The sequence below is a fragment of the Poecilia latipinna genome, unplaced genomic scaffold, assembly GCF_001443285.1.
Source record: "Poecilia latipinna isolate Pla-1442-1.1 unplaced genomic scaffold, P_latipinna-1.0 Scaffold470, whole genome shotgun sequence".
Classification (NCBI taxonomy): Eukaryota; Metazoa; Chordata; class Actinopteri; order Cyprinodontiformes; family Poeciliidae; genus Poecilia; species Poecilia latipinna.
The window spans coordinates 67,794-89,666 of NW_015113086.1; the positions used below are offsets into that span (position 1 = coordinate 67,794).

Consider the following 21,873-nt stretch of genomic DNA (forward strand, 5'->3'; position numbering starts at 1 on the left):
GTGTGGTGTCAAGCCATTAAGACTTTTAGGAGTTAGCAGAATGTTTTTGTTTTTTTTAAAGGATTATGAAGAAGCAGAATTATGGGAAGAAGAAAAGGTTTAGGCTCACGCTGCTCTCATCTAATAGCGTGTGAATAAGTTTCACTGCTATTTTACATTTGATTTAATGGATTTTATACAAAACGTGGGTTTACAAAGCCTGGAAAAAAATAAAAAATAAGAGTCAAATTTACTGAACCCCACTGAAAACCTCCTGGTTATTCCACCAAATATTGATTTCTGAACCCTTTCTGAGTTAGAACATTAGTACTGTTGTTTCTAAATGAATATGAACTTGTTTTCTTTGCATTATTTGAGGTCTGAAAGCATCTTTTTAGTTATTTTGAACATTTCTCCATTTTTGCAAATATTAAGTTTTTGCTTGGAATTTCAGCAACGTGTCATTAGTAGTTCATAGAATAAAAGAACAATACATATACTCATACATATAAAGAGTAAAATCAGAGAAACTTATCATTTTAAATGGTCTCTTAATTTCTTTCTAGAGCTGTATGTCACAGATAGCTAATGCACAAAATAGTAGCACCTAAAACTACACAGCATGGTGCAGTCTGATTGAAAACTATTTAAGCAGTTTGTTAAATACCACTTTCAGCATATTGATGGTAACAAATCAAAATTAGATGGCACCACATAAACAAAATCTAGACATTAAGCAATACAACTTAGAACTTTCTCGCTATGAAGTAATATTTATTCTGTCCATTTTGTTTAGAAATGAGTAACATTTTCAAATGATCTCGGCCTACAAGTACAGCACATTTTGACCACACCTAAATTAGCACAGATAACATAGTAACTAGCATGCTGCTATTATTTAATAACCCCAGAGTATGATATGTTCACACAAGCCTGTCTTTAGCAGATGTCTTTACAGTTCTAAAAATGTCACTAAATGCCACGTTCTGCAGTCTACACTAGCAGAAATGCGACAGTGGCTGAGGCTGCTGTTGACGGTGCCACCGCCTGGCTGTCAGCCTGCCTGACCTGCAGCGGCAGCAGCACCACTGGCTGGAATGATAAAGATAGAGTGGATGGGAGGTGACAAGTGGAGACAGCTGAATTTGTGCACTGGCGGCCCACCAGTGCCAATCAGACCCTGACTCATGCAGCAACTTTCTGCGTTGGAGGAGGACAGTGTTTGTCAGATTTGGCTGCGCCATAACCAGTGGGACTCTAAACGTGATGGCAAGGGGAATCAATATTTGTCAGGAAAATGCATTTAGTGTTTGAAAATATACTTTTAGCTCAGGGAATCCAAGGGGATTTGGGCTATTCCATCTGCTGGAAGTCCTTGTTTTTTTTAAGAGAGATGCTCATTTCTTCATTTCTCCACCTTTTGAATTGATGCTACTTAAAATGAAAAAGTGAGGGAAAATCTGAAGTGAATCTATTGTTAGTCTTGAATGTAATCCTTAATCTTATTGTGTGCCATCATCATTTTAGCCTAATTGTATTTAATTTTCAGGCGGATGATAATAATTTGGATGGACACAGTTTATCTACCCCTATGCCCACAAAAACAGTTTGTGCCGTAATTATACAGTTTAAATCTTGGAAAAGTTACAGCTTAAAGTTCTGTTCTGTAGTTGCACATCAAAATAGAACAGGAGTGGGAAACTTTTTGACTCGCGGATCACAGTGGGTTCTAAAATTTGACATTTGAGCCAGGAGCAAATGTGTTTGTGTGAACTATTAAATCAATGACATGTCAAAGGTTTACAGTAGTTACTAAAGCATGCACCTGCAATGCCTATTAAGGTACAAATTATTTGCCAAAAGTTATTTTTTCATAACACAGTCGGAACAGTGTTGTTGGCTCCCTTTTCTTTGCCAGTTCGTCGAAGGCTGAAGTTGTGTTTTCTTGTGGCAGTTCTCAGGATAGAGCCGAGGTGTTGGTTCGTTAACTTGGATTTTTCATGGGCTTTGTTGACGTTTATGACGCCGCACGTCTGCTCACACACGTAGGTCGAGCCAAACAACACCCGCATCGTCCGAGCCACCTGCTGCCGGTTTGGAAAGTGGCTTTGTTAAGCAAAGCGTAAAAGTCACTCAGTTTAAGTGAGATGAACTTCTTTAAAAATGGAGTCAGACTGAAGATCGATCAGTTCCAGAAGCTCCTCCTGTGATGCTGTTTCAGGATCTTGTGACAGGGGACAGGACATCAGCTCGAGTGACTTGTCATTTCTTTTTTATTTTACTTTATTTTATAAGAAAAACCAAAAAAACAGACTTACTTTCACAATAGTGATAACGTCCTTATGATTCTCATTGGTTTCCTACAGAAACAAAACACATTTAGCAGTGCCGGAGTCCCCTCGCTCGTATGAAGTTGGCAAGTTTTACGACTGGATTAATGACATGATTAAGCTGCAATACACACTCAGAGATTCTTGATGAAAGTACCATCCTTTTCAGGGATTTCCTCTTTCACTTTATGTCAGACTCCTGACATTTTTTCAAGTTAAATATGGTGATCCATCTGCGGTGACACTGGCGAGTTTACTCCAGGGTAGCTTCATTCTCTCGGTGACAGCAGCCAACTAGCCTCATAAGTCCTCTCCTCGTGTTTGTCCTCTGAAGGACTCGGCGGTCGAAAACTCCTCCGCTGTATAAATCCGTTGGTAATCCCTCGGATAAAAATAAGGAGCTGAGTATCGCCGCTGTATATTGTGTCATTCAGTAAATTTTACAATGAGGACTGTTTCCTATTATTTTCTTTTCAGAACTGAGAATGAAGAGAAGGACTCTATGTTTTTAGAGTGGTTTGAACTTCAGTTATTTTTTTCAAACTTAGATGCTGTGAGATAAGAGCACATATTGCATTCAAAAGGCAACCATGTCAACTCTGCGTTATGGGCATGAATCTGTATGGCTAGCCAGTCTGCTGTCGTTTGCTGGTTTTGATCCAAAACGCTCTCGGGCTGCGGTAGTTGTCCTTTTCGTGCACTGTGAGCAGACATAATAGACCTGATTTATCACCATCTGCAGAGCGCAGACATTATTTTAAACAAGTGTGATACAGCAAAGAACTTCAGTGAACCGCAGCGTAAAATGTAAATTAAGCAGAGGAGCTCTTTTCAAAAATGTTGCCCTTTGTTCAGTATTGTACTGTCTTTAGAGAGATGCCACTGCTATTTCCAATCAAAAACAAATTTATTTGGCAGAAAATACATTGATGCTTAAATATGGCAGGTCAAAGTAGAATTATGACTTAAACTGCATCTGTCAAGGTGTATGTATAGAATTAAGCTCTAATTTTAAACAACAAAAATCAGATCAACAAAAATCCAAATGTACTTTCTAAATATTTAATGTAACAGAACAACAAAGAGAAGGTAATTGTAAAGTGTGAACAAAATGATACGTGGAATACTAATCAAAATCTGACAAGTGTGATGTAATAGCCAAGTACACATATATATAACAGATCCATAAACTCCAGAAACTGGAGAAATACCAGGGCCTCAGAGAGGAACTGGAGAAGGCCTGGAAGGTGAAGACCACAGTGGTGCCTGTGGTCATCGGGGCCCTCGGGGCAGTCACCCCCAAACTGGAGCAGTGGCTCAAACAGATCCCAGGAACAACATCAGACATCTCAGTCCAGAAATGTGCAGCCAAGATACTGCGCAGAACCCTCAAGCTCCCAGGCCTCTGGTAGAGGACCCGAGCTCAGAGGATGAAAAAGAGAGACCACCCGCGGAGGGTGAGAAGGGAATTATATTTATTTTATTTTTTTTAAAGGTTTTTGCAGGTTTTTATCCTGTTCCAATGTGAAGCTCCATCAAAACCTAAACCTTGTTCAATGATATGTCTGGTCTTGGTCTTGTAGGGTTTTGCTGACAAAACAATTATGTTTTGCTCTTTTCTTTTTTTGGTGACGCTAACAACCAAATGAGGTAAAACATTTAGTGGTAGGCGTGGGGGTCTCTGGTTTCCAGTTGTACCATCACTCTCTAAGTTTCCGGATTAAGCAGTGCTCTGTGAGACATCTAAAGCCCGGGATACTTGTAATGGCACTGTTTAAGTGCGGTGTACCCTTAAACACTCAACTTATTTTTATTGACTAAATATTTTTAAACAACATTTCCAGCTACTTAAAATAAATTTCATTAAGCCCAGCGCTGCGATGCTAGGTTTTATATAAACCGATTATGTAAGGTGAATACTGCAGAGACGTCTCATTAAAAGGAAACAGTTATCGTATGGTTATTTTGAGCACAACAGAGAGCCGGATTCATAATAAAATGGGCAATTTCACCTAAGTCCCCCCTCAGGGTATCTGGTAAACTAAGGAGGGATTTGATACAAGGGCTACGAGGGCTTTGATGGTGCGTTATCAGCTGAGTAATTTGCTCTTGTATAAACATGAATTACTGTTATCTAAGTGCCCCCTGACAGCCGATTGGCTTCTCATTAGGCCCGTGTGAAATGAGATTAGCAACGAGCCTCTAAATTATGATCCAATCCCAGAACACATAATCCCTCACACATACTGTATTCCCTGTCTGTGTGCCTCTCCCTCTGCATCTATTTCTGATGGGTTTCTTTTATAACCTCCTTTTCTTCCTTGGCTCTCTTTCCCTGCTTTTCCTGATTCTCCTCACTTGACCTTGTGGCTTCTCTCTTTTCCTGTCTTTTTTTTTTTTTTTAACATCACTCAGAGTGCAACTGCAGCGGGAGATCAGACGAGTGCGTGTTTGACATGGAGCAGTACAGGAGCACTGGCAGCGGGGGGCGCTGTGTGAGCTGCCGAGACAACACTAATGGTCCCCACTGCGAACGATGCAAGGAAAATCACTACAGGAAGGATCCGGAAGAGGCGTGCCTGCCCTGCAACTGCAATATCAATGGTAGGCCGCACATATGGCACCTTAAATCTCAGTTACAACCCATCACTGCCTGCTAATTTTGCCGCTCTCGTGAGTACTCTCATGAAAAATAAAGACTAGCTACTGGGCTCAGTGCTATAATATAAGTAATACCACAGTTTTTATGTAGCCTTACCTTAAGATACTGTCTGCCTTGGAGTCTTGCTCAGTATGAAAGTGTAGACATAATCCTAAGCAGTTTTTAGCCAAGACTACTGTCAGAAATGCTAATAAAAATAAAAAAAAATAACAAATGGGGACAGCTCAAAGAAAGAAACACAGTGGCGAATGCCAAACAAACGACTTGCAAATTGTTGAATATTTAAAAGCATGTTGAGTAAAATCCAACACAATTAATTGTGCTGTTAGTTTCTGTCCCAACTCTTTTCTAAAACTGGACAATAATATTAGGGGGAAACATTGATTCTTTGGGGAAAATACCTTGGTTAGTTATTTGAAGGGGTGCTAAAGCATTGTTTCCTACAGAGAGTATTTTATGAACCAATTCAGAGGGATTTTACTAAATCGTGTAGAAAACACTCATCTTGATAAAAGTTCATAATCTGCAGAATCGAAAGATTTAGTGAAGTCATCATATAAAATTGCACAGTGGTATTACTGTTTACAAAAGTTATGGCCAGGAGTTTTAAAATATTAATAACGCCGCATTCCCTGCTTAATCCCATAGATTTTACAGCTGTCCAACTTTACTAGAAAGCGTCAGTTCTTTATCCTTATAGTTTAAGAAATATTGCTCATCTAATCCCTTGAACATCTCATCAGATTTATAATCACTTGATCATTAAAGGAATGACTTCAATCAGATGTGCATGTGTGATTTGATCCAGCCGAGTCACTGGACATCATCAGGGAAGTGCTTCACTGCTCATTAAGCCATGGGGAACTTTTGGTTCGGCCACCATCATCAGGTCACAGACGAAAATGAGCGAGAATATCCACCATCTTTGCCCTGCATATAAATAGTGTAAGGTGATTGCACTGAGCTGTTGGAGTCCATTATATTGATCAAAGGTTATAACAGACTCCATCAGGCTCCCTTTATTCTCCTCTTTCTGCCCCAGCTGGTCTCTTTTGTCCATTAGCTGAAGTCGCACAATATCGGTGCAGCGGATGGATTACATCCTGCTCTTCTATGATTATGTTTGAAGTTTATCAAAGGAAAGTCGATAAGATATCCCGTTAACCCCATTGTGAAAGGGTATTATTGACGTATTGACTCGTCTAATGTGATTTTCAATAATCTTTATTGGGGTGATTTTTCTTTTCAAAGTGCCTTCCACTGTTTCCTGTTTATGAGGCATTGCCTTCTTTTATGCTCCTGCATGATCTGTCTGTTTCCCTTGCAGGCTCATTAAGTTTGCAGTGCGATGGAGAAGGAAGGTGTCGGTGTCGAGTTGGCGTGACAGGAGAGAAGTGCGACACGTGTCAGGCTGGCTTCCACTCACTGGGTCCTGGTGGCTGCAGGTGAACAATGCGCACAGTCACAAATACTAATGTTCAAGAAAGCTAGTTTGATCCCACAGATTATTTAAATTATGAAAAGAGAATTAAGACATTCTGATGAGCCAAGTATTTTACAAGACAAATATAGATATGAAATGCACAATCAGAAAGTTGTACAGCAACTTTCTGATTGTAGGAAGTGTGGCTGAAGTTGAAATTAGAGTCAGGAAGTTTTGTTTACTTGGACCACAAACAGGTGTCAAGTGGTTTCCTGCTGTGTGCAAATATATATAATCCACAAGTCAACAGTCTATGAACACATATTTTAGAGTGCATCACACATGTAAAGAGTTCAAATTTCCCCTATTTACAGTCATTTGCAGTGTAGATTTGCATTAAGTACTTGCTTAGCCAAAGACTAAGCTATGGTTCTGTTATGATCATTGTTTGACACAGATGTGTTTCATGTGGTAGTTGACTGTGAAGCTTCTCTGTTGCACTCATAAATTTTAGATGTTCTTAGTGGAGAGACAAATTGCATGCAGTTTCTCAATGTAAAATGTAGAACAATGGATATGGAGTTAGATTTGTTTCACAATTATTCAATCAATCAAAAAAAAATGTCACGTCAAACAAAAAAGGTAGTATTCAACAACAACAAAAAAATCATGTCAAACAAAAACAGAGTTGTGATTAAAACTTTTGGATTTTCAAAAAGAAAATTTTCAAACAAAAAAAAAACATTTCAATCAAATTGTCAGAATTATTTTTCTTAAAACAAAAGAAATTGCTTTAAAAACTTTTTTTTATAATTGAAATCACTAAATTTTGTTTGAAACTTTTATTTTTGTATATCAGAATTTTGTGGTTGACAGCCTAAGTTTTTGTTTCCGATTCTAAGTTTTTTTTATTTTTGAAGCTCCTGTTTTTTGCTTGAATTCAACGTTTTTTGGTTACGAATCTCACATGAACATCCGGGGCGGGACTTAAGGACGAGCGATGTAAGACGTGTTCCGATTGGTTAGCGCTGACTAAAGCGGATGACTCCCTGAGATCTCAGAACTCTGTCCCGAACTGCAGGGCTTCGGTGACGGGACACAGAATGTGAATGGTAAGTAATCTTCACAAAATTACACCGTTTAGCAGCTACTAAAGTGTCCACCCTGTTTCAAAGAAGAAATCTTACACAGCTTATGACGACAGTCACATATTTTGTCTGCCGCGATCCCTGGTAGCATATTGTGCTAGCTAATGTTAGCACTAGGTAAAGTTCATAAACTAGACTTGTGTAATATTCGCCTGTCTTTATGTTGAATTCGTTAACCAGCACCAGATAGGGAAGTATCTGTTGCTTTTAAGGGCCAGTTGTATTTTGCTAACTATATTTCTCCAAGTGAGTTTATTTATTAGTTTTAAAACTAATGCATGCATATGTGTTGATAATGGTACATTGTAATAAAAATACAAAAATTACCACCAACATCCTAGCAGAAGTAATAAACAAGTTTATATCCAAATTTTTTTTTTTTTTTTTTTTTTTTTTTTTTTTGCATCTGGAACACATTAAAAGCGAATTACCAAATTTGCTTTATTCCCTGTTATGTTAATGTTGGGTCTTTTTTAAGAGTTTTAATTGATGTCTCCATCCAAGAAGCCACCAAAACCAAACATAACTCCAGTTCAGCTCCAGCTGCAGTGAGGATGAAAAAGGGAGAAATAACCGAACGTTAACATAACAGGGAATAAAGCAAATTTGGTAATTCGCTTTTATGTGTTCCAGATGCAAAAAAAAAAAAAAAGCTTGGATATAAACTTGTTTATTACTTCTGCCAGGATGTTGGTGGTAATTTTTGTATTTTTATTACAATGTGTCATTATCAACACATAAGCATGCATTAGTTTTAAAACCAATAAACAAACTGACTTGTATAAATATATTTAGCCAAACACACCTGGCCCCTAAAAGCAACACTTACTTCCCTACCTGACCTTCTCTGACTCAACACTTGCTGGTCTCTCCACGCTTAATGCCACTCGACAGATGTGCGCTGGTTAACGAATTCAACATAAAGACAGGCGAATATTACACAAGTCTAGTTTATGAACTTTACCTAGTGCTAACATTAGCACAATATGCTACCAGGGATCGCGGCAGACAAAATATGTGACTGTCGTCATAAGCTGAGTAAGATTTCTTCTTTGAAACAGGGTGGACACTTTAGAAGCTGCTAAACGGTGTAATTTTGTGAAGATTACTTACCATCACATTCTGTGTCCCGTCACCGAAGCCCTGCAGTTCGGGACAGAGTTCTGAGATCTCAGGGAGTCATCCGCTTTAGTCAGCGCTAACCAATCGGAACACGCCTTACATCGCTCGTCCTTAAGTCCCGCCCTGGATGTTCATGTGAGATTCACAACCAAATAAAGTTGAGTTCAACCAAAAAACAGGAGCTTCAAAAAAAAAAAAAAAAAAAACTTAGAATTTCAACCACAAAATTTGGGTTGTAAACCAAAAAATTCTGATATTCAAAAATAAAAGTTTCAAACAGAAATTAGTGATTTCAATTAAAAAAAAGTTTTCAAAGCAATTTTTTAAATAATTCTTACAATTTGATTGAAATATTTTTTGTTTGAAACATTTTTTTTCTTTTGAAAATCCAAAAGTTTTGATCAATAATCTATGTTTTTGTTTGACATGATTTTTTTTTTCTTTTTTGGTGAATACTGCTTTTTTTGTTTGACATGATTTATTTATTTATTTTTTTTGATTGAATAATTCCGAAACAAATCTAACTCCATAAATGGATAGACTATTTAAGCACCATGTGGGGGACGTTGACTATAACAAACCATGGGTTGAAATCCTTTTATCGTCTTTTGCATACACTTAAGATATACTTAAAACATTAGTGTAAACTTGCTTGGTTATAGAAACAAACTCTTCATTCAGTTACCAATACTAAATTGTTATATTTTTTTTCCTCTATTGTGAACACCGATATTCTTGACATTCATCATCCTGAATAGGGTGAGGATGTGACACATGGCAAACGGTGCAAGGCTGAAGATCCTTCAGCAAACTTTTAATTTGCTGAACGTTTAATTATAGGAGCATGTTGACTTGTTTCTGATCTGTTTTTGTGTTTCACATAAATTCAGAATTTCACCAAAACGTGTTAAAGCGATAGCGAGTTCCCATTTTTGTAAACTATCCATTGACATGACCTTAGACTGACGGATATCTTCAGATATTTTCAGTGTCGCTTCGGTAAAACTCTATACAAGCACTGCATTCTCTGACATATCGCATATTGTTTCTCTGCGTTTGAACTCGCCTCTGTTATTGATAATTCCAGCATGCCACAAGAATGAGCTCAGAGGGTTTCAATTGATTTCAAGACAGGCAGAGTTGCTTTCATTCCTGAGGTATGAGCCACATTTAGACCTCAGACTCTGCACACTAAAAGCCAATTTTAGAGTTTCTCTGCACACCTTTCTTGCATCTTGAAGATGCATTGACCCGCTGCATGCGTTTTTCATGATAAAAGGGGCATTTCAACTTTGTCTGACCTTGAAGAGCTCATACTAAATAACCGTGCACGCGACCCTGCATGTTAATGTACAGGATGGTGCACATGTGTGCCAGAGGAGTAGTTTTGCCGTATTTAAATTCCTGAGAAGTCTATCCTTGCATACACTGTAGCTGCCTGATGAATACTAAGTTATTATAGTGTTGAATTGCATATCAATGATTGCTTAAATCGACTATTATTTCTACCACCTCACTCTGGATACTGTGATAACACAGTAGACTAGGGGTTCAAAAGCAGGTTTCCCAAAGTTGCTGTAATAAGATGAAATAAAACATTTGTTTCACAATATTGCATTTATGGTTGGCAGTAAATGCATCATAAATTCAAGCAAAGTGAGCAGATTTTTTTTATTTGGTTTTAATCATGAGCGCAGCAAAATACTGGATTACAGCTTTGAATTTGTGGCCTTCTTTGAAACCTGGTAGTGTGTCGGCCTTGTTCATTCTTGTTTGTTTTTTTTTTTTGTTGTTGTTGTTGTTGTTTTTAAATGGAATAAAGAAACTTACACAACCAAACAAGAATTGGTATGAAAAAGCAAATTTTTTTTAACTATAGTTCTTATATTGTAAAAACATGCATATTCTTTAAATTATGTTACCCACTTTCTGATAAGTTTTATTCTCCGACTTTGATTTGTTTCTGCAAATTTGTCATAGATAAGAGAGAGCGTTCATTAGAGCAGAGACGGTCCGTCAGAATACTGTCCATAAGCTTATGGCAGCATGCGTTCATGCACACACACTGCGTACTGTCATTCATGCAGCAAACTCTGGCTGTTTAGCTGAGGTGTGAATTACCCGGACCACTAGAGCAGAAACAAGTATAGGCAGCTTGCCTTGGGATAATTGAATTATTTATAATGGCACCTCATTGAAATAGATTCTATGTTACAGTCTCAAACACAAGGAATCAATCAATGAACACAGTCAAACACATTTGGACAAATTTCAAGCGACTGTCGACTCGCACGCTTTCTCTCTTGAGTTTTATCAGAGTTACTCGAGAGAGTCTTTATGTCTCATTCAACAGCTTGTCTCTTCCATCGTGTTTGTTGTGTAAAGAAATCTCATACGTGATTTGTCAGAATGCGTCTTTGTAACTGTGACGTATCTGGATAAAATTTCCAACTTAAATATCTGCATGAATGTTGTTGAACCTTCTGAAGGAGAAATCTCAGTCCTTTAAATGAGCATAGATGATAATAATTATTTTTGCATATTAATGTTGTTTTATTCTAACTAAAATATCCCCAAATGTACAGTATGTAGACACTACACATGCTTACTACTCCGGTATATTCTATTAAAGGGGAAGTATCATGCAAAATTGACATTTTCTGAGCTTTACATCTTGTTATAATGTTATTCCTTCATCAAACACATACTTGAAGTATTGCTTTGATTTTTTTTTTTCATGCATGTTTGAAAAATCCTTTAATCTCCCATGACAACCATTCACCTGTGCAAAACGCCTGGCTGGACCTAGCGGCACCTTCAAGGTGCAGCTCCTACGAGGAGCTGCAGTTTCCGTGCATCCGAGCTTCCATGTCACAAAGCAGCACTCCCCTGCAACTCCACCAACTCAGCTCCTTCAGACTAGCCAGCAGCAATTAGCAAACACCTGATTGAACTGTGCATCTGCTCAGCTCATTATAGGAGCTACTTCTTAGTGTAACGCTAATAAAACGTTGTTGAAGGGTTAGTGGATGACTTCCTGAAGGCGGAGTTTCAGAAAGAGTGTTTTTAAAGAGACAGAGGCCTAATTTCAAGTAAACTTTCTTTTAAGTCACATTTGATGTGTATATAGCATTTTTTTAACAACTGAAGTTAACATAGTTACTTTATTATGCTATAAAATAGCACTATGTGCTATGTCCCTTTAAATCTAATTCCTTTCAATTTATTTTCGTAGCACCAATTCACAATAAATGTTATCAAAAGGCACTTTATATTTCAAACTGGTCCATCTTCTATTCGATTATAGTGCTGAGAAAAAATACTTCCTCTCTTACATTATGTTCTTTCTTCTTATCACCCTTGAATCTTTCAGGATGAAGGGTTTTTGATCGTGAACGCTCCAATTAAGTTTATGCCACAGCCATCCTGCAGTCAGATTTTAGTCAGTGCTGCTTTCACACATAGGCTTGTTGGTCTGCTTTGGATCACTGTTCTTCCAAATACACCAAGTGTGCTTGCACTTAAGGTCACAAACTGATGGCCAGATGTTCTCCTTCCAGGGAACATCACTCCATCAATCAGGGCAAGTCATCCAGGTCATGAAGCAACAAATCAAACCCCCAGTCCATCACACCACCACTGTGTTTGACCATTGGTGTGATGTTGTCTTACCAAAATGCTGTGCCAGGGGGTCATTGGTGACAGCACATCGTAGACAGGTTGCCAGGTTCATCGCAGAGTAAACAACCATGCACAGGTACACCCGCTCCCAAGGGCAATTTAGGAAGACAAGTTAACCTAACGTGGATGTTTTTGGACTGTAGGCAAAAGCTGGATTGATTACCAAGAGAGCTGCATGGGGAGAGCCTGCAAACAACATACATGGGGTTCAACAAGATGTTTCTTGGGGGGAGGAGAGGGGAAATAAAATAAAATCTCTATATTCTTTTTGGTCTGCAGTGGTTTTGTGCCATGAACTCCACAGTTGCAGTTTTCACCTGGTCTGTTTCTTCTTTTAGAAACTTAAACGCTGATCTCTTGAATCGGCACAGGACAAAGACTCGGCTGAAACAAATATAAAACACTCAACCAGGAGTTTTTTCTGGTTTACAGAACATATAATATATAGTTAATGGCTGCAAGACAGCCATCATTAGTTTTGTCTCTTAACAAGACACGGTTAAATACAGGGAGTCCTTTGCGTTAGAAACGGAGCGCCCTACGTTAACGACAGCAGTAGCTCTGTGAATGACTTCATGTGTTGAACAGACACATCTAAACACGGTGGCTTTAATCCAGGGGTTTCTATCTGTGTAAAAGATAAACAAAGAAACGTCAATGGCAGCAATAACCCCGACGTTAACTCCCTCTCGAAATGAGACGCTGGTAAACACAGATTTCTATTTTCTCCATATGATGACGATGAAGGTTAATCACTGAAAGGTAAAGCCGTTTTTTTTTTTTAATCTCTCAGATGTGATGCTGTATTCTTTGAAATATGTGTTCTCCTATGTAAATATGTATTCATAAACAGATTAAAAATATTCCGTTTGACATCACTTGTCTGTAGGCCGTGTGAGTGTGAGCCCAGCGGGAGTTTGGATCAGTGCTCCCCCATGGATGGGCATTGCTACTGTAAGCCAAGCGTGGAGGGGCAGAGCTGCAATAGGTGGGTGAGAAGTTTGTTGCTCATGTCACCTTTGTGCGTATGTACCTTGTGGTTGCTAAGGTAACTATTTAAGTCCCTCATAATAAGAACAACTCATGATTTTTTTTTTTGCTTTCAACTGTAAAAAAAACATCTTTTGTAATAATGGGAAGTAATGTTTCCCAACATGAATTGCACCAATTATCCTCAGAAGCTAGGTCGCCACTTTAACCAGGTGCAGCAAAATGGGGAAAAAAAAAAAAAAAAAAAAAGTGAAGAAAGAGAAGGCAAAAGTTTAACCCATTTTGTTTGCTGTTGCCTATTTCCCTGACTACCACAGTGTACTCAACCGTTTCCCTCTTTTATATTTTCCTCCAGGACACACGATCAAACTGATACACTCATTGTTTCATTGGAAACACACACGGCTCCACGGCTCCCACTCCTGGACCACTGAATCATACCGTGGTCCCTGTTTGACTTTTCTTTTTTTTTCTTTCCACTGAATTTCACAGCTCATTGAACAAGTTCCTCTCCTGTGTAATGTGACTAGTGCAAGGGGTGATTTTTAGCAGTGGTCCTGTCCCACCCATATGCCAGTAGCTGTGTATAGGTCAGAGCTCGCGGACCTCGCGGCTGAACTCACTTATTCCTTTTCCTCCTCGGCCCCACAGTGCGCATCAGCCGGCGTCTCTGCGGCTGAACCTTAAGGGACAGTGAGAATGTGGGACGCATTAAACTGCTCAAAAGCAGCTGGTGGGTTATCTTGGGTTTTATTTTGACTATATGGTTGCGTGTGCATTTGTGTATGAAACCTACAGATGCAAGCCAGGATTTTTCAACATGCAAAGAGAGCACCCAGCAGGCTGCCAGCCATGTTTCTGCTTTGGTCACTCATTCGCCTGCTACTCGTCCAATCACTACAGAGCCACTGACATCACCTCAGACTTCGTTGAAGGTATGTCAAAGCTAATCAACCTGCATACATAGATGAATTATTTCTGCATACACCCAGCTTGATACATACATTTCTATTGTGGTATACCCTTTGCTATAAATGAATGTTTAATTCAGCTGGCTGTTGCTCGAGTGTCTTGATGTTTTGGTGTGTAAGTGACCAATTTAATATCCAAAACTTCAATTTCAAGTTATCTGTACAGAAGCGTTACCTTTCCAGCTGTAATTGTTAACGATGTCATTATCGCTGAAACGGAGGATAATATTTTGAATTTCAAAACTCCTTCTGGTCACAGATCAGGACGGCTGGTGGGGAGAGTTCTCCGGAGGCCTGAGGTACCCCCTGCTGTGGAAGGAAGGTGAAGTCTACCTGCTGCCTCTTAATGAGGAAGACACTGGTTTCTACAGAGCCCCCGGTGAGTCAGAAAGCAAAACATATCAACAAATCCATAAAATTGGATTGATATTTTTAAGCTCAGTGGAGGAATATAATTTAGTGTAATGAAAAAAAAAGTGCTTGTCTTGAAATGTGGAACTTGAATTGATTTTTGCTGCGGTGTGGTGACAAGGAGTTTGGTGAATCTGGGCTTTTGCAGTTTTTCCTGCGTCATCGATTCCTGAAGTTGCAAGAAATGTAGAGGCCTTAAAAATGACTTTATGTGGATTTTTGTAATTTGAACTCTTTGTCAACTCAGCATGTTGTCATTGTAGCATTGAAACTGAGCATAGGCCGGTTTCCAGAACAAAACATAGCGGTTTAATGTTGGTTTCAGTTTTTGACTTACACTTTTTAAAATTTTGACTTATTTTCATGAAGTGCAAGACAGTACTGGAGAGAAAGGAGTTTCCTCTAGTATGAATGGAGAATATAGAGCTGCATTTTGGCTGCAGTTCATATGATGGTTATTCTGATATCATTACTTCCAAAAAAAAAAAAAATCCTCTCAGAGCCATTAGCAGATAAGAGAATAATCTGTCCAAGCTACCAGACTTTGAGCCCCTTTTCATCAGCTGCCCCAGCAGCAAACGCCTGATGGAATTGGATGCCTTAGCAAAGCTGGAGAACCAACAAAGTGAAAATTGGCTTGACTTCCTCTTGTCTCCGCTAAGTCGGTTTTGGCCATCTTCTCAGATTCCCTCCGGCCATCACTCAGACCTCAGCCAGAAGCAAAACAGGAGCAATCCCATTAACCCTGAAGTCTCTGGGTTTTAATGCCCAGAATGCGTGATCACAGAGAACAACTTCATCTTGGGGCGTCTTTTTTTCTTTTCTTTTTTTTTTTTCTAGACGGATGAGAAGCGCTGTGCTGAAAGAGGCTGCGACAAAGCATGGTGGTCTGGCATAATTTGTCAAACATTATTAGAAATGCACTGCTAAGTCACTGACGTGCCAGTTTGAATTTGTCAATCTGTGCATATAACTCTAAAATGAATAATTATATGCCGTGACAGATAGTAAACATTAATAAACATGGACATGTGCAGTTAGAAATGTTTTTCTTTTTTACGGCTGCCGTTATTTTCCCAGTCTTCTTTGGTGTCTCTGAAGGCCACGTTGCACAGATTAGCATCCCAACTGCCTACGAACAGCTTCGCGACAGCATGGTTATCTACTTTGTGCAGCGCTTGTTTATGGTTTTTCTCTACATAACGTATACACACATCTGTTACAGTGGCATTGCTAATAATGATCTCATTTTCTCTTGCCTTTTTCATAGTTGTGCATGTGCAGAGTCACTTTAAAGATTACACCAAAGTGGCAGCTGCTTTGGAAACGGCTCTAGTTTTCCCTCTCTCTGCTCCGGCTGTTTTTATTTATTTATTTATTTTTAATTTGCATTTTTGCACTGAAATCCCTCCACTGTTCATCTTCACAAGCGTTGGAGATAATTCTGAGTGACAACACAGCGTCTAGCATCACACAAAATGCCATTCTGTGATTGAGTGAGTGTTTTTTGTGTTGTTATGTTTTTTCTTGCTTTAGTTTCTCTTGGGCTTGCTCATATTTAATAATCAGTAATTTTACTGGCTTTCCAGGGAAAATAAGAAACTGTTTAGCTTGGTCAGTTCCAAAACTAACAACCCTTGCCAGAACAGTGGACAGTACTGTGCAGATGTTTTTCCTCAACAGTTATTGACAAAGAGGGTCGGCCAGAATTGGGAGGGTTTCAGACGGTGCAAAAGGAAATTGGAAGGCGGAATTGCACTCACCTTTTATTTATTTTTATTATTTTTTTGAGTCTTCCTGACAGTTAAGCCAACATGTTGCTTGCACCAGCCGGGATGTCAAAATTGCTCCTTCTTTTTCCTCCGACATGAAGATGTTTCATTTTTGTAAACATTGTGAATTGCCTCCTCCTCTCGATCTTTTTTGTTTTTTTTTTTTGCTTCAGTTTAAATCCGTCACGTCATAAATGAATGCAGGCAGAGAGTCGTGAGTGTGTTTTTGTGTCTACACTTAGAGAAACTTGTACTCTTAAGTCTTGCCACATCCCACCCCCCCTGAATGTCTGCCTAACACTTGGTGCAGATGGATTTCCAGTCCCTTTAGCAACTTTAAGCGTGGCTGCCAGAAAGTGTTACTGACAAACAAAACAGTTGCTTTTGTCCTGCGTTCAGTATCTTCAGTTGCCACTTGAATATGTTGGACAGCGACTGCGGCTGCCTTGGCAAGGCGGCGCTTCATACCGACAGGGACACCGAGCGTCTCAAGACCTCGGAGCCATCTGCTGAAAAGCCTGTAATGTTGATCTTTCTTCCTATCGGCAGAACAACCCGACCTGCTGAGCCTGAAGTGGGAGCAGGGCTCAAAGAAAACAGGACAAATGTGAAGAAAAGGACAGAATTTTAATGAACTTTGCCTGTAGCAGAAAGGAGCGGAGCAGAATATGGTTATCCTTATGCTAAACTCATGAGAGAAAGAGAAGACCCTTTATAAACATCCCTTGGCTTCTTGACACTCGTATTCAAGCACAGCTGCTGCAAAGGGTACCTGCAGCCCGGCACGCGTAAAGTTTTTCTTGTGGCATTGCCTTCTGGAGACATGCAAAATCAAAAAGACCTTCCGCATAAGAAAGTCAAGAGAAAATATATTGTAGTAAATGGGTGAGAGATGGATAAATATTCAGCCTGTTTTCATTTAAAGTACCTTACTCGCAAGTAAATTTGACTTTGTTCAAATATGTGTTGATGAGAAAGCGGTCTCCCCTCATAAGAAATAATTAATTGGCTGTTTTCTGATATTTCTTTTTTTTTTTTTGTCAAAGCTTTGCACTTCTGCTTCTGATCTTCACTAATTCTGATTTAATTTCCAAACGCCTGCCAAATTTTCCAAATCACTTCCATCACTTACATCTCATTTGGAAGTGGAGATTGGGTGCTGGGTTAGTATTTTACATCAACCTTTTGAGCTTTATATTGTTCCTTATTGTCATCTCTTCATCAGAAACACGTCTGGAGTTTGGTCGGACGATACGGCTGGGAAAACGTATCATGATATGAGAATTTATCGCAAATTATTAATTAGATTGTTTTGTTTTAAATATCTAAAATACTGCCAAACTGCTGGAGTGACTCTTCCTGTTTTGTCCACTTTTCACTCCATGCCATTCTTTTTTTTTTTTTTTTTAAGCAGTTATGAGGCTCGGTTTCAAAACCCGAAACTGCTGTTTAAAACACCCCGGACAAACGTATATAAATATTGATGACCTGATAGATGGGCTCTCTGTTATGTAAAGTACACACGCAGGTTATCTAGTGCAATATTTAAAAGTTAACAGTTTGTCCATGCAGCCTTCGCCCTCAAACTGTTGCCATGGCAGCCGGTGATGGAGCCTCAGTGGCACTCGTGTTTATGCAAGGCAGCAATGATTTAATCAGACTGAGCTGATTTAATTGAGGTGAAGAGAAATCCAAATCCTAAATCCTCTGATTGATTGGGAGCTCATCCACTATTCACCAAAAGTTATGCAGAGATCTATCACTTGCGAGTTCGGCTTGGTGTGCTCCTGGCAGACTGTCGGCAGCAGCAAAGACAGCAGGCTTCTAATCTCTTTGAGAGGCGAAAGAAAACTGGTTGAAAATCAGATGACAAAAGGCTGAAAACTTTTCTGGGTAGCCAAGGGATCATTTTTAAGGAAGCACTCGGCGACACAGCTGATATTTTTCATCAGCAGTTTGTGTACGTTTAAGTAAAATGAAAGCATCTGCAGCCTGCTTGGATGTGGTGAGGCAAATCCCAAAACGTTAAGAGTTACTGCCTTGTATGAGTTGTATGTTCATTGTTGTGAAAACATTATTTGCCCCCCTCAGATTTTGTACAAGTAATGTTCTGAGGTCCAGCCTTTTGTCCTAAGTGAGAACGTAAGCGCGTGGTATATTCTTGCTTTATCTAAAATTCACAGTCTGTCTGATGTGTCTGTGAATTTAGATCCTGTTTGACAACATGGTGCCAGAATAAACCAAAAATTCTGCTCTGCACCAGAAAACCCTAGAGCAATGTGTCTGAACATCAAGTCAAGTGTAGCAGGAAAATGATCTGAAACACAGCACCAACTCCACCTCTGAATAACTCCAAAAAAAAAACCAAACAAAAAGAAAAAGCCAAACTCTAGATTAAAAACAACTGAGACTCTGTGACACGACCTTAAACAGTCTGTTCATGGTCTAAAGCCCCGCATTCAAATCTAATTTAAAACTGTTTTGCAAACAAGAATAGACAAAAAAAAAAAAAAAAATCCCCAATAATTGTACAGGCTCGTTGCCAGTTGCTGGCACCACATAATGCCAGTTGTTGCTGCCAATGGTGGTGCAAGCATTTATTAGGATTTGAGGACAATTACTTTATCCATATTTGGCCAGCTTGATTTGAATATCTTTAATGTGCTAATAAGTGAAATCATCGCTTCAACCCTCAATTTCATTTAAATATCAGACAATGAAATTGTCTGATATTTGAAATTTTATTGACGCTCTGAGACATATTAATGTGGCAAATGAGCAAAAACAGAAGAAATCTGAATGAGGAGAAATGTATACTGCTCAAAAAAATAAAGGGAACATTTCACTTAAATTTTGTGTGTGGCTCCAAATCCAGGCCTCCATTGGTTAATAAATTTGATTTCCATTGATGATTTTTGTGTGATTTTGTTGTCAGCACATTCAACTTTGTACAGAACAAAGTATTCAATGAGAATATTTCATTCATTCAGATCTAGGATGTGTTATTTGAGTGTTCCCTTTATTTTTTTGAGCAGTGTATTTAAAAAGCAACGTAAATGCAAAAGCTACCAGAACATTCAAACTTGTCCTGTTTTTGTTGAAAATAAAGAAAATAATGATTTATTAGTTATCTAAACTGATCGTGTAATCAATTTGTCATGACGAGGAGTTGCCGGGTCACAGATATGCTTTTGGCTTCTTGTGCATCTAACACACACTAAGCTGGAGTTGGAATGAAACTTATTTAATGTTCTTCAGTTTTTGTGGCTCCATTGGACTTTATTCATTAGAAATGGGACAGACTGAAGGACAGACTGAAGGACAGACTGAAGGGGAAGACATGCAGTAAATGGCCAGAAGTAGAACTGGGGACGATTATGTTGTCCTGCTCTATCAGCCATGAGGTGCCATTTTCCTTCAATTTATCATGCTATTTAAAATAATTGATATAAATTCATGGCCATGCATAGGCACCAGATCACAATTTTAAACAAATAATTCACTGGTTGTTTATGTTTTATTTTCTGTGTAATGATTTATCACTGTGAATGGTGCTGTTTTTGCCGCTATATTGCACTTGTGCTTTGGTAGTCCTGTCTTTGCTAACACATACAAAAAAAAAATAAATAAATAAATAAATAAATAAATGAAAGGCACCCGTGCACTGTAACAACCTACAAGCTACATCTGAACACAAGTGTTTGAAACCATAAGGGAGCATAAGGTGCAAATTCCAGCTTAATCGCATGTTTATATTCCTGGGCTCATTACCCACAGTTATGCAAGGTATGTGCCATATACATTCCCAATTAATCACTTTAGATGTAATAACCGTTGACTTTTATTTTCTGTGAACATGGAAGTCTCCCATTACTCAGTATTACAGTGTATCACTCCCCAAATGTGGGTAATTACCTCTTGTCTGTTCCTCAAAATCAGTGGCTCTACTGGGCCTGTTCTCTAAAGCAACAGTAATCTTCTGCTGGCAAAGGCTACGCTTTTGAGTGTCGCCTGAGTGCTGTTTGTCAGAGTGACTCACTGGAGAGAGCATATTTTAAAACAAGGCGGTTTTACAGAGTTTCAGAAATGCGAGTTAACGGAAGAGTCAGAATATATGCATATAAATACATGAAACTTGGGGGTGTAATGCTACCTAGAATCACAATTTGCCACATGCCTGTTTTGGCCTCAGTTCGATGTGGATTGAGTGCAAAGGAAAAAAAAAAGAAAAAAAGAAAAAGGAAAATAATGCCACAAGCTTGATTTCTTTGTATTATTTTGAAAAAGGAAAAAAGTAACGTGCACTTACAGAGGATTGGTGCAACTTCACGTTAACATTAATGTTAAAACCAAAAAAAGTAATATATTTTGAATTACTTAGTGCCTTATTGAACATTTATAAAAATACAAGGAAGGAATTTCTATAGATGTTAAAAATATAACAAAAAAAAAAAAGAAACTGCGGAAGTGTGGCTATTTTAATGAATTCCTGCTTTGATGTCCTAAACTATGAACAGCAATATGGAACCAAATAAATCCTGCCAATGTGCATAAAGCAACAGCATACAATTTAAAACACCCACCACTCACCTGACATTTAATTGTTTAAAAACCAGGTGGCGCTACTTATGCACCTGATGAGACTTAATTAGCATCTGGAGGAGATTGTTAAAAGCCTTGTAGCAATTTCACCACTCTGCATTAGAGTTCCAAAGCAAGTGAATTGTGAGAATTAGACCTATGCGCTGACTGCGCTGCCTCTATGGATCACAGGGAATAATTAAACTGTTTTTGCACCTTGCATTAAAATTGAGGTGGTGTGTTTTCAGACTCCTGTGTGTCTTGGTTCGGTTTGGCGTGGAGTGTTGTTGACAGCATACACAAAACGATAAAGTTCATCTTTATCCATTTTAGATGTTGCTAATTGTAAGTGATTAATATATTTGTACAGCAACGGTTCTGTCTAAATAATAAAAAAAAAAGAGAACATGCAGAGGTTCAAGTCACAGTACTTAATAGTTCAATGAACTTTGAACTTTGGACACAGTTGGTTACAGTAGATTTTATTTGGTGGTCTGAGAATAAAAGAGGTGGATGAAAATGCAAACCACACTTTTCAGGTGGTTTCTTATTCGGGAACTGGAAATCCTTTGTCCTACATTTGAAAATGGACTAATTTTAGTATGTAGACATCAAATATTGCACATATAAATAATAAATTAAAAGATTCAAAACCTGTAAAAAACATGAAAGAAAAAAACATTTTTACTTAAAGCAATGGTAAAAATTAGCGGTTAGAGCAAATAACTTACCTCTAGTAAAAGAACTGGAGGTTTCATTTGTAATGTGATTATTTTAACAAAAAAAAAATATATATATATATA

General features: G+C 38.5%; 1 protein-coding gene across 1 annotated transcript in view; it reads left to right on the forward strand.

Moving 5' to 3' along the window:
• lamc3 (laminin, gamma 3) overlaps positions 1-21,873 on the forward strand; it is a 130,423-nt gene that overhangs the window by 42,044 nt on the left and 66,506 nt on the right. Inside the window, exons 5-9 of the mRNA XM_015039389.1 lie at positions 4,725-4,913; positions 6,299-6,416; positions 13,235-13,333; positions 14,134-14,270; positions 14,566-14,685. Coding sequence (XP_014894875.1) covers positions 4,725-4,913; positions 6,299-6,416; positions 13,235-13,333; positions 14,134-14,270; positions 14,566-14,685 — 663 coding nt within the window. The remainder of the gene's footprint in view (positions 1-4,724; positions 4,914-6,298; positions 6,417-13,234; positions 13,334-14,133; positions 14,271-14,565; positions 14,686-21,873) is intronic.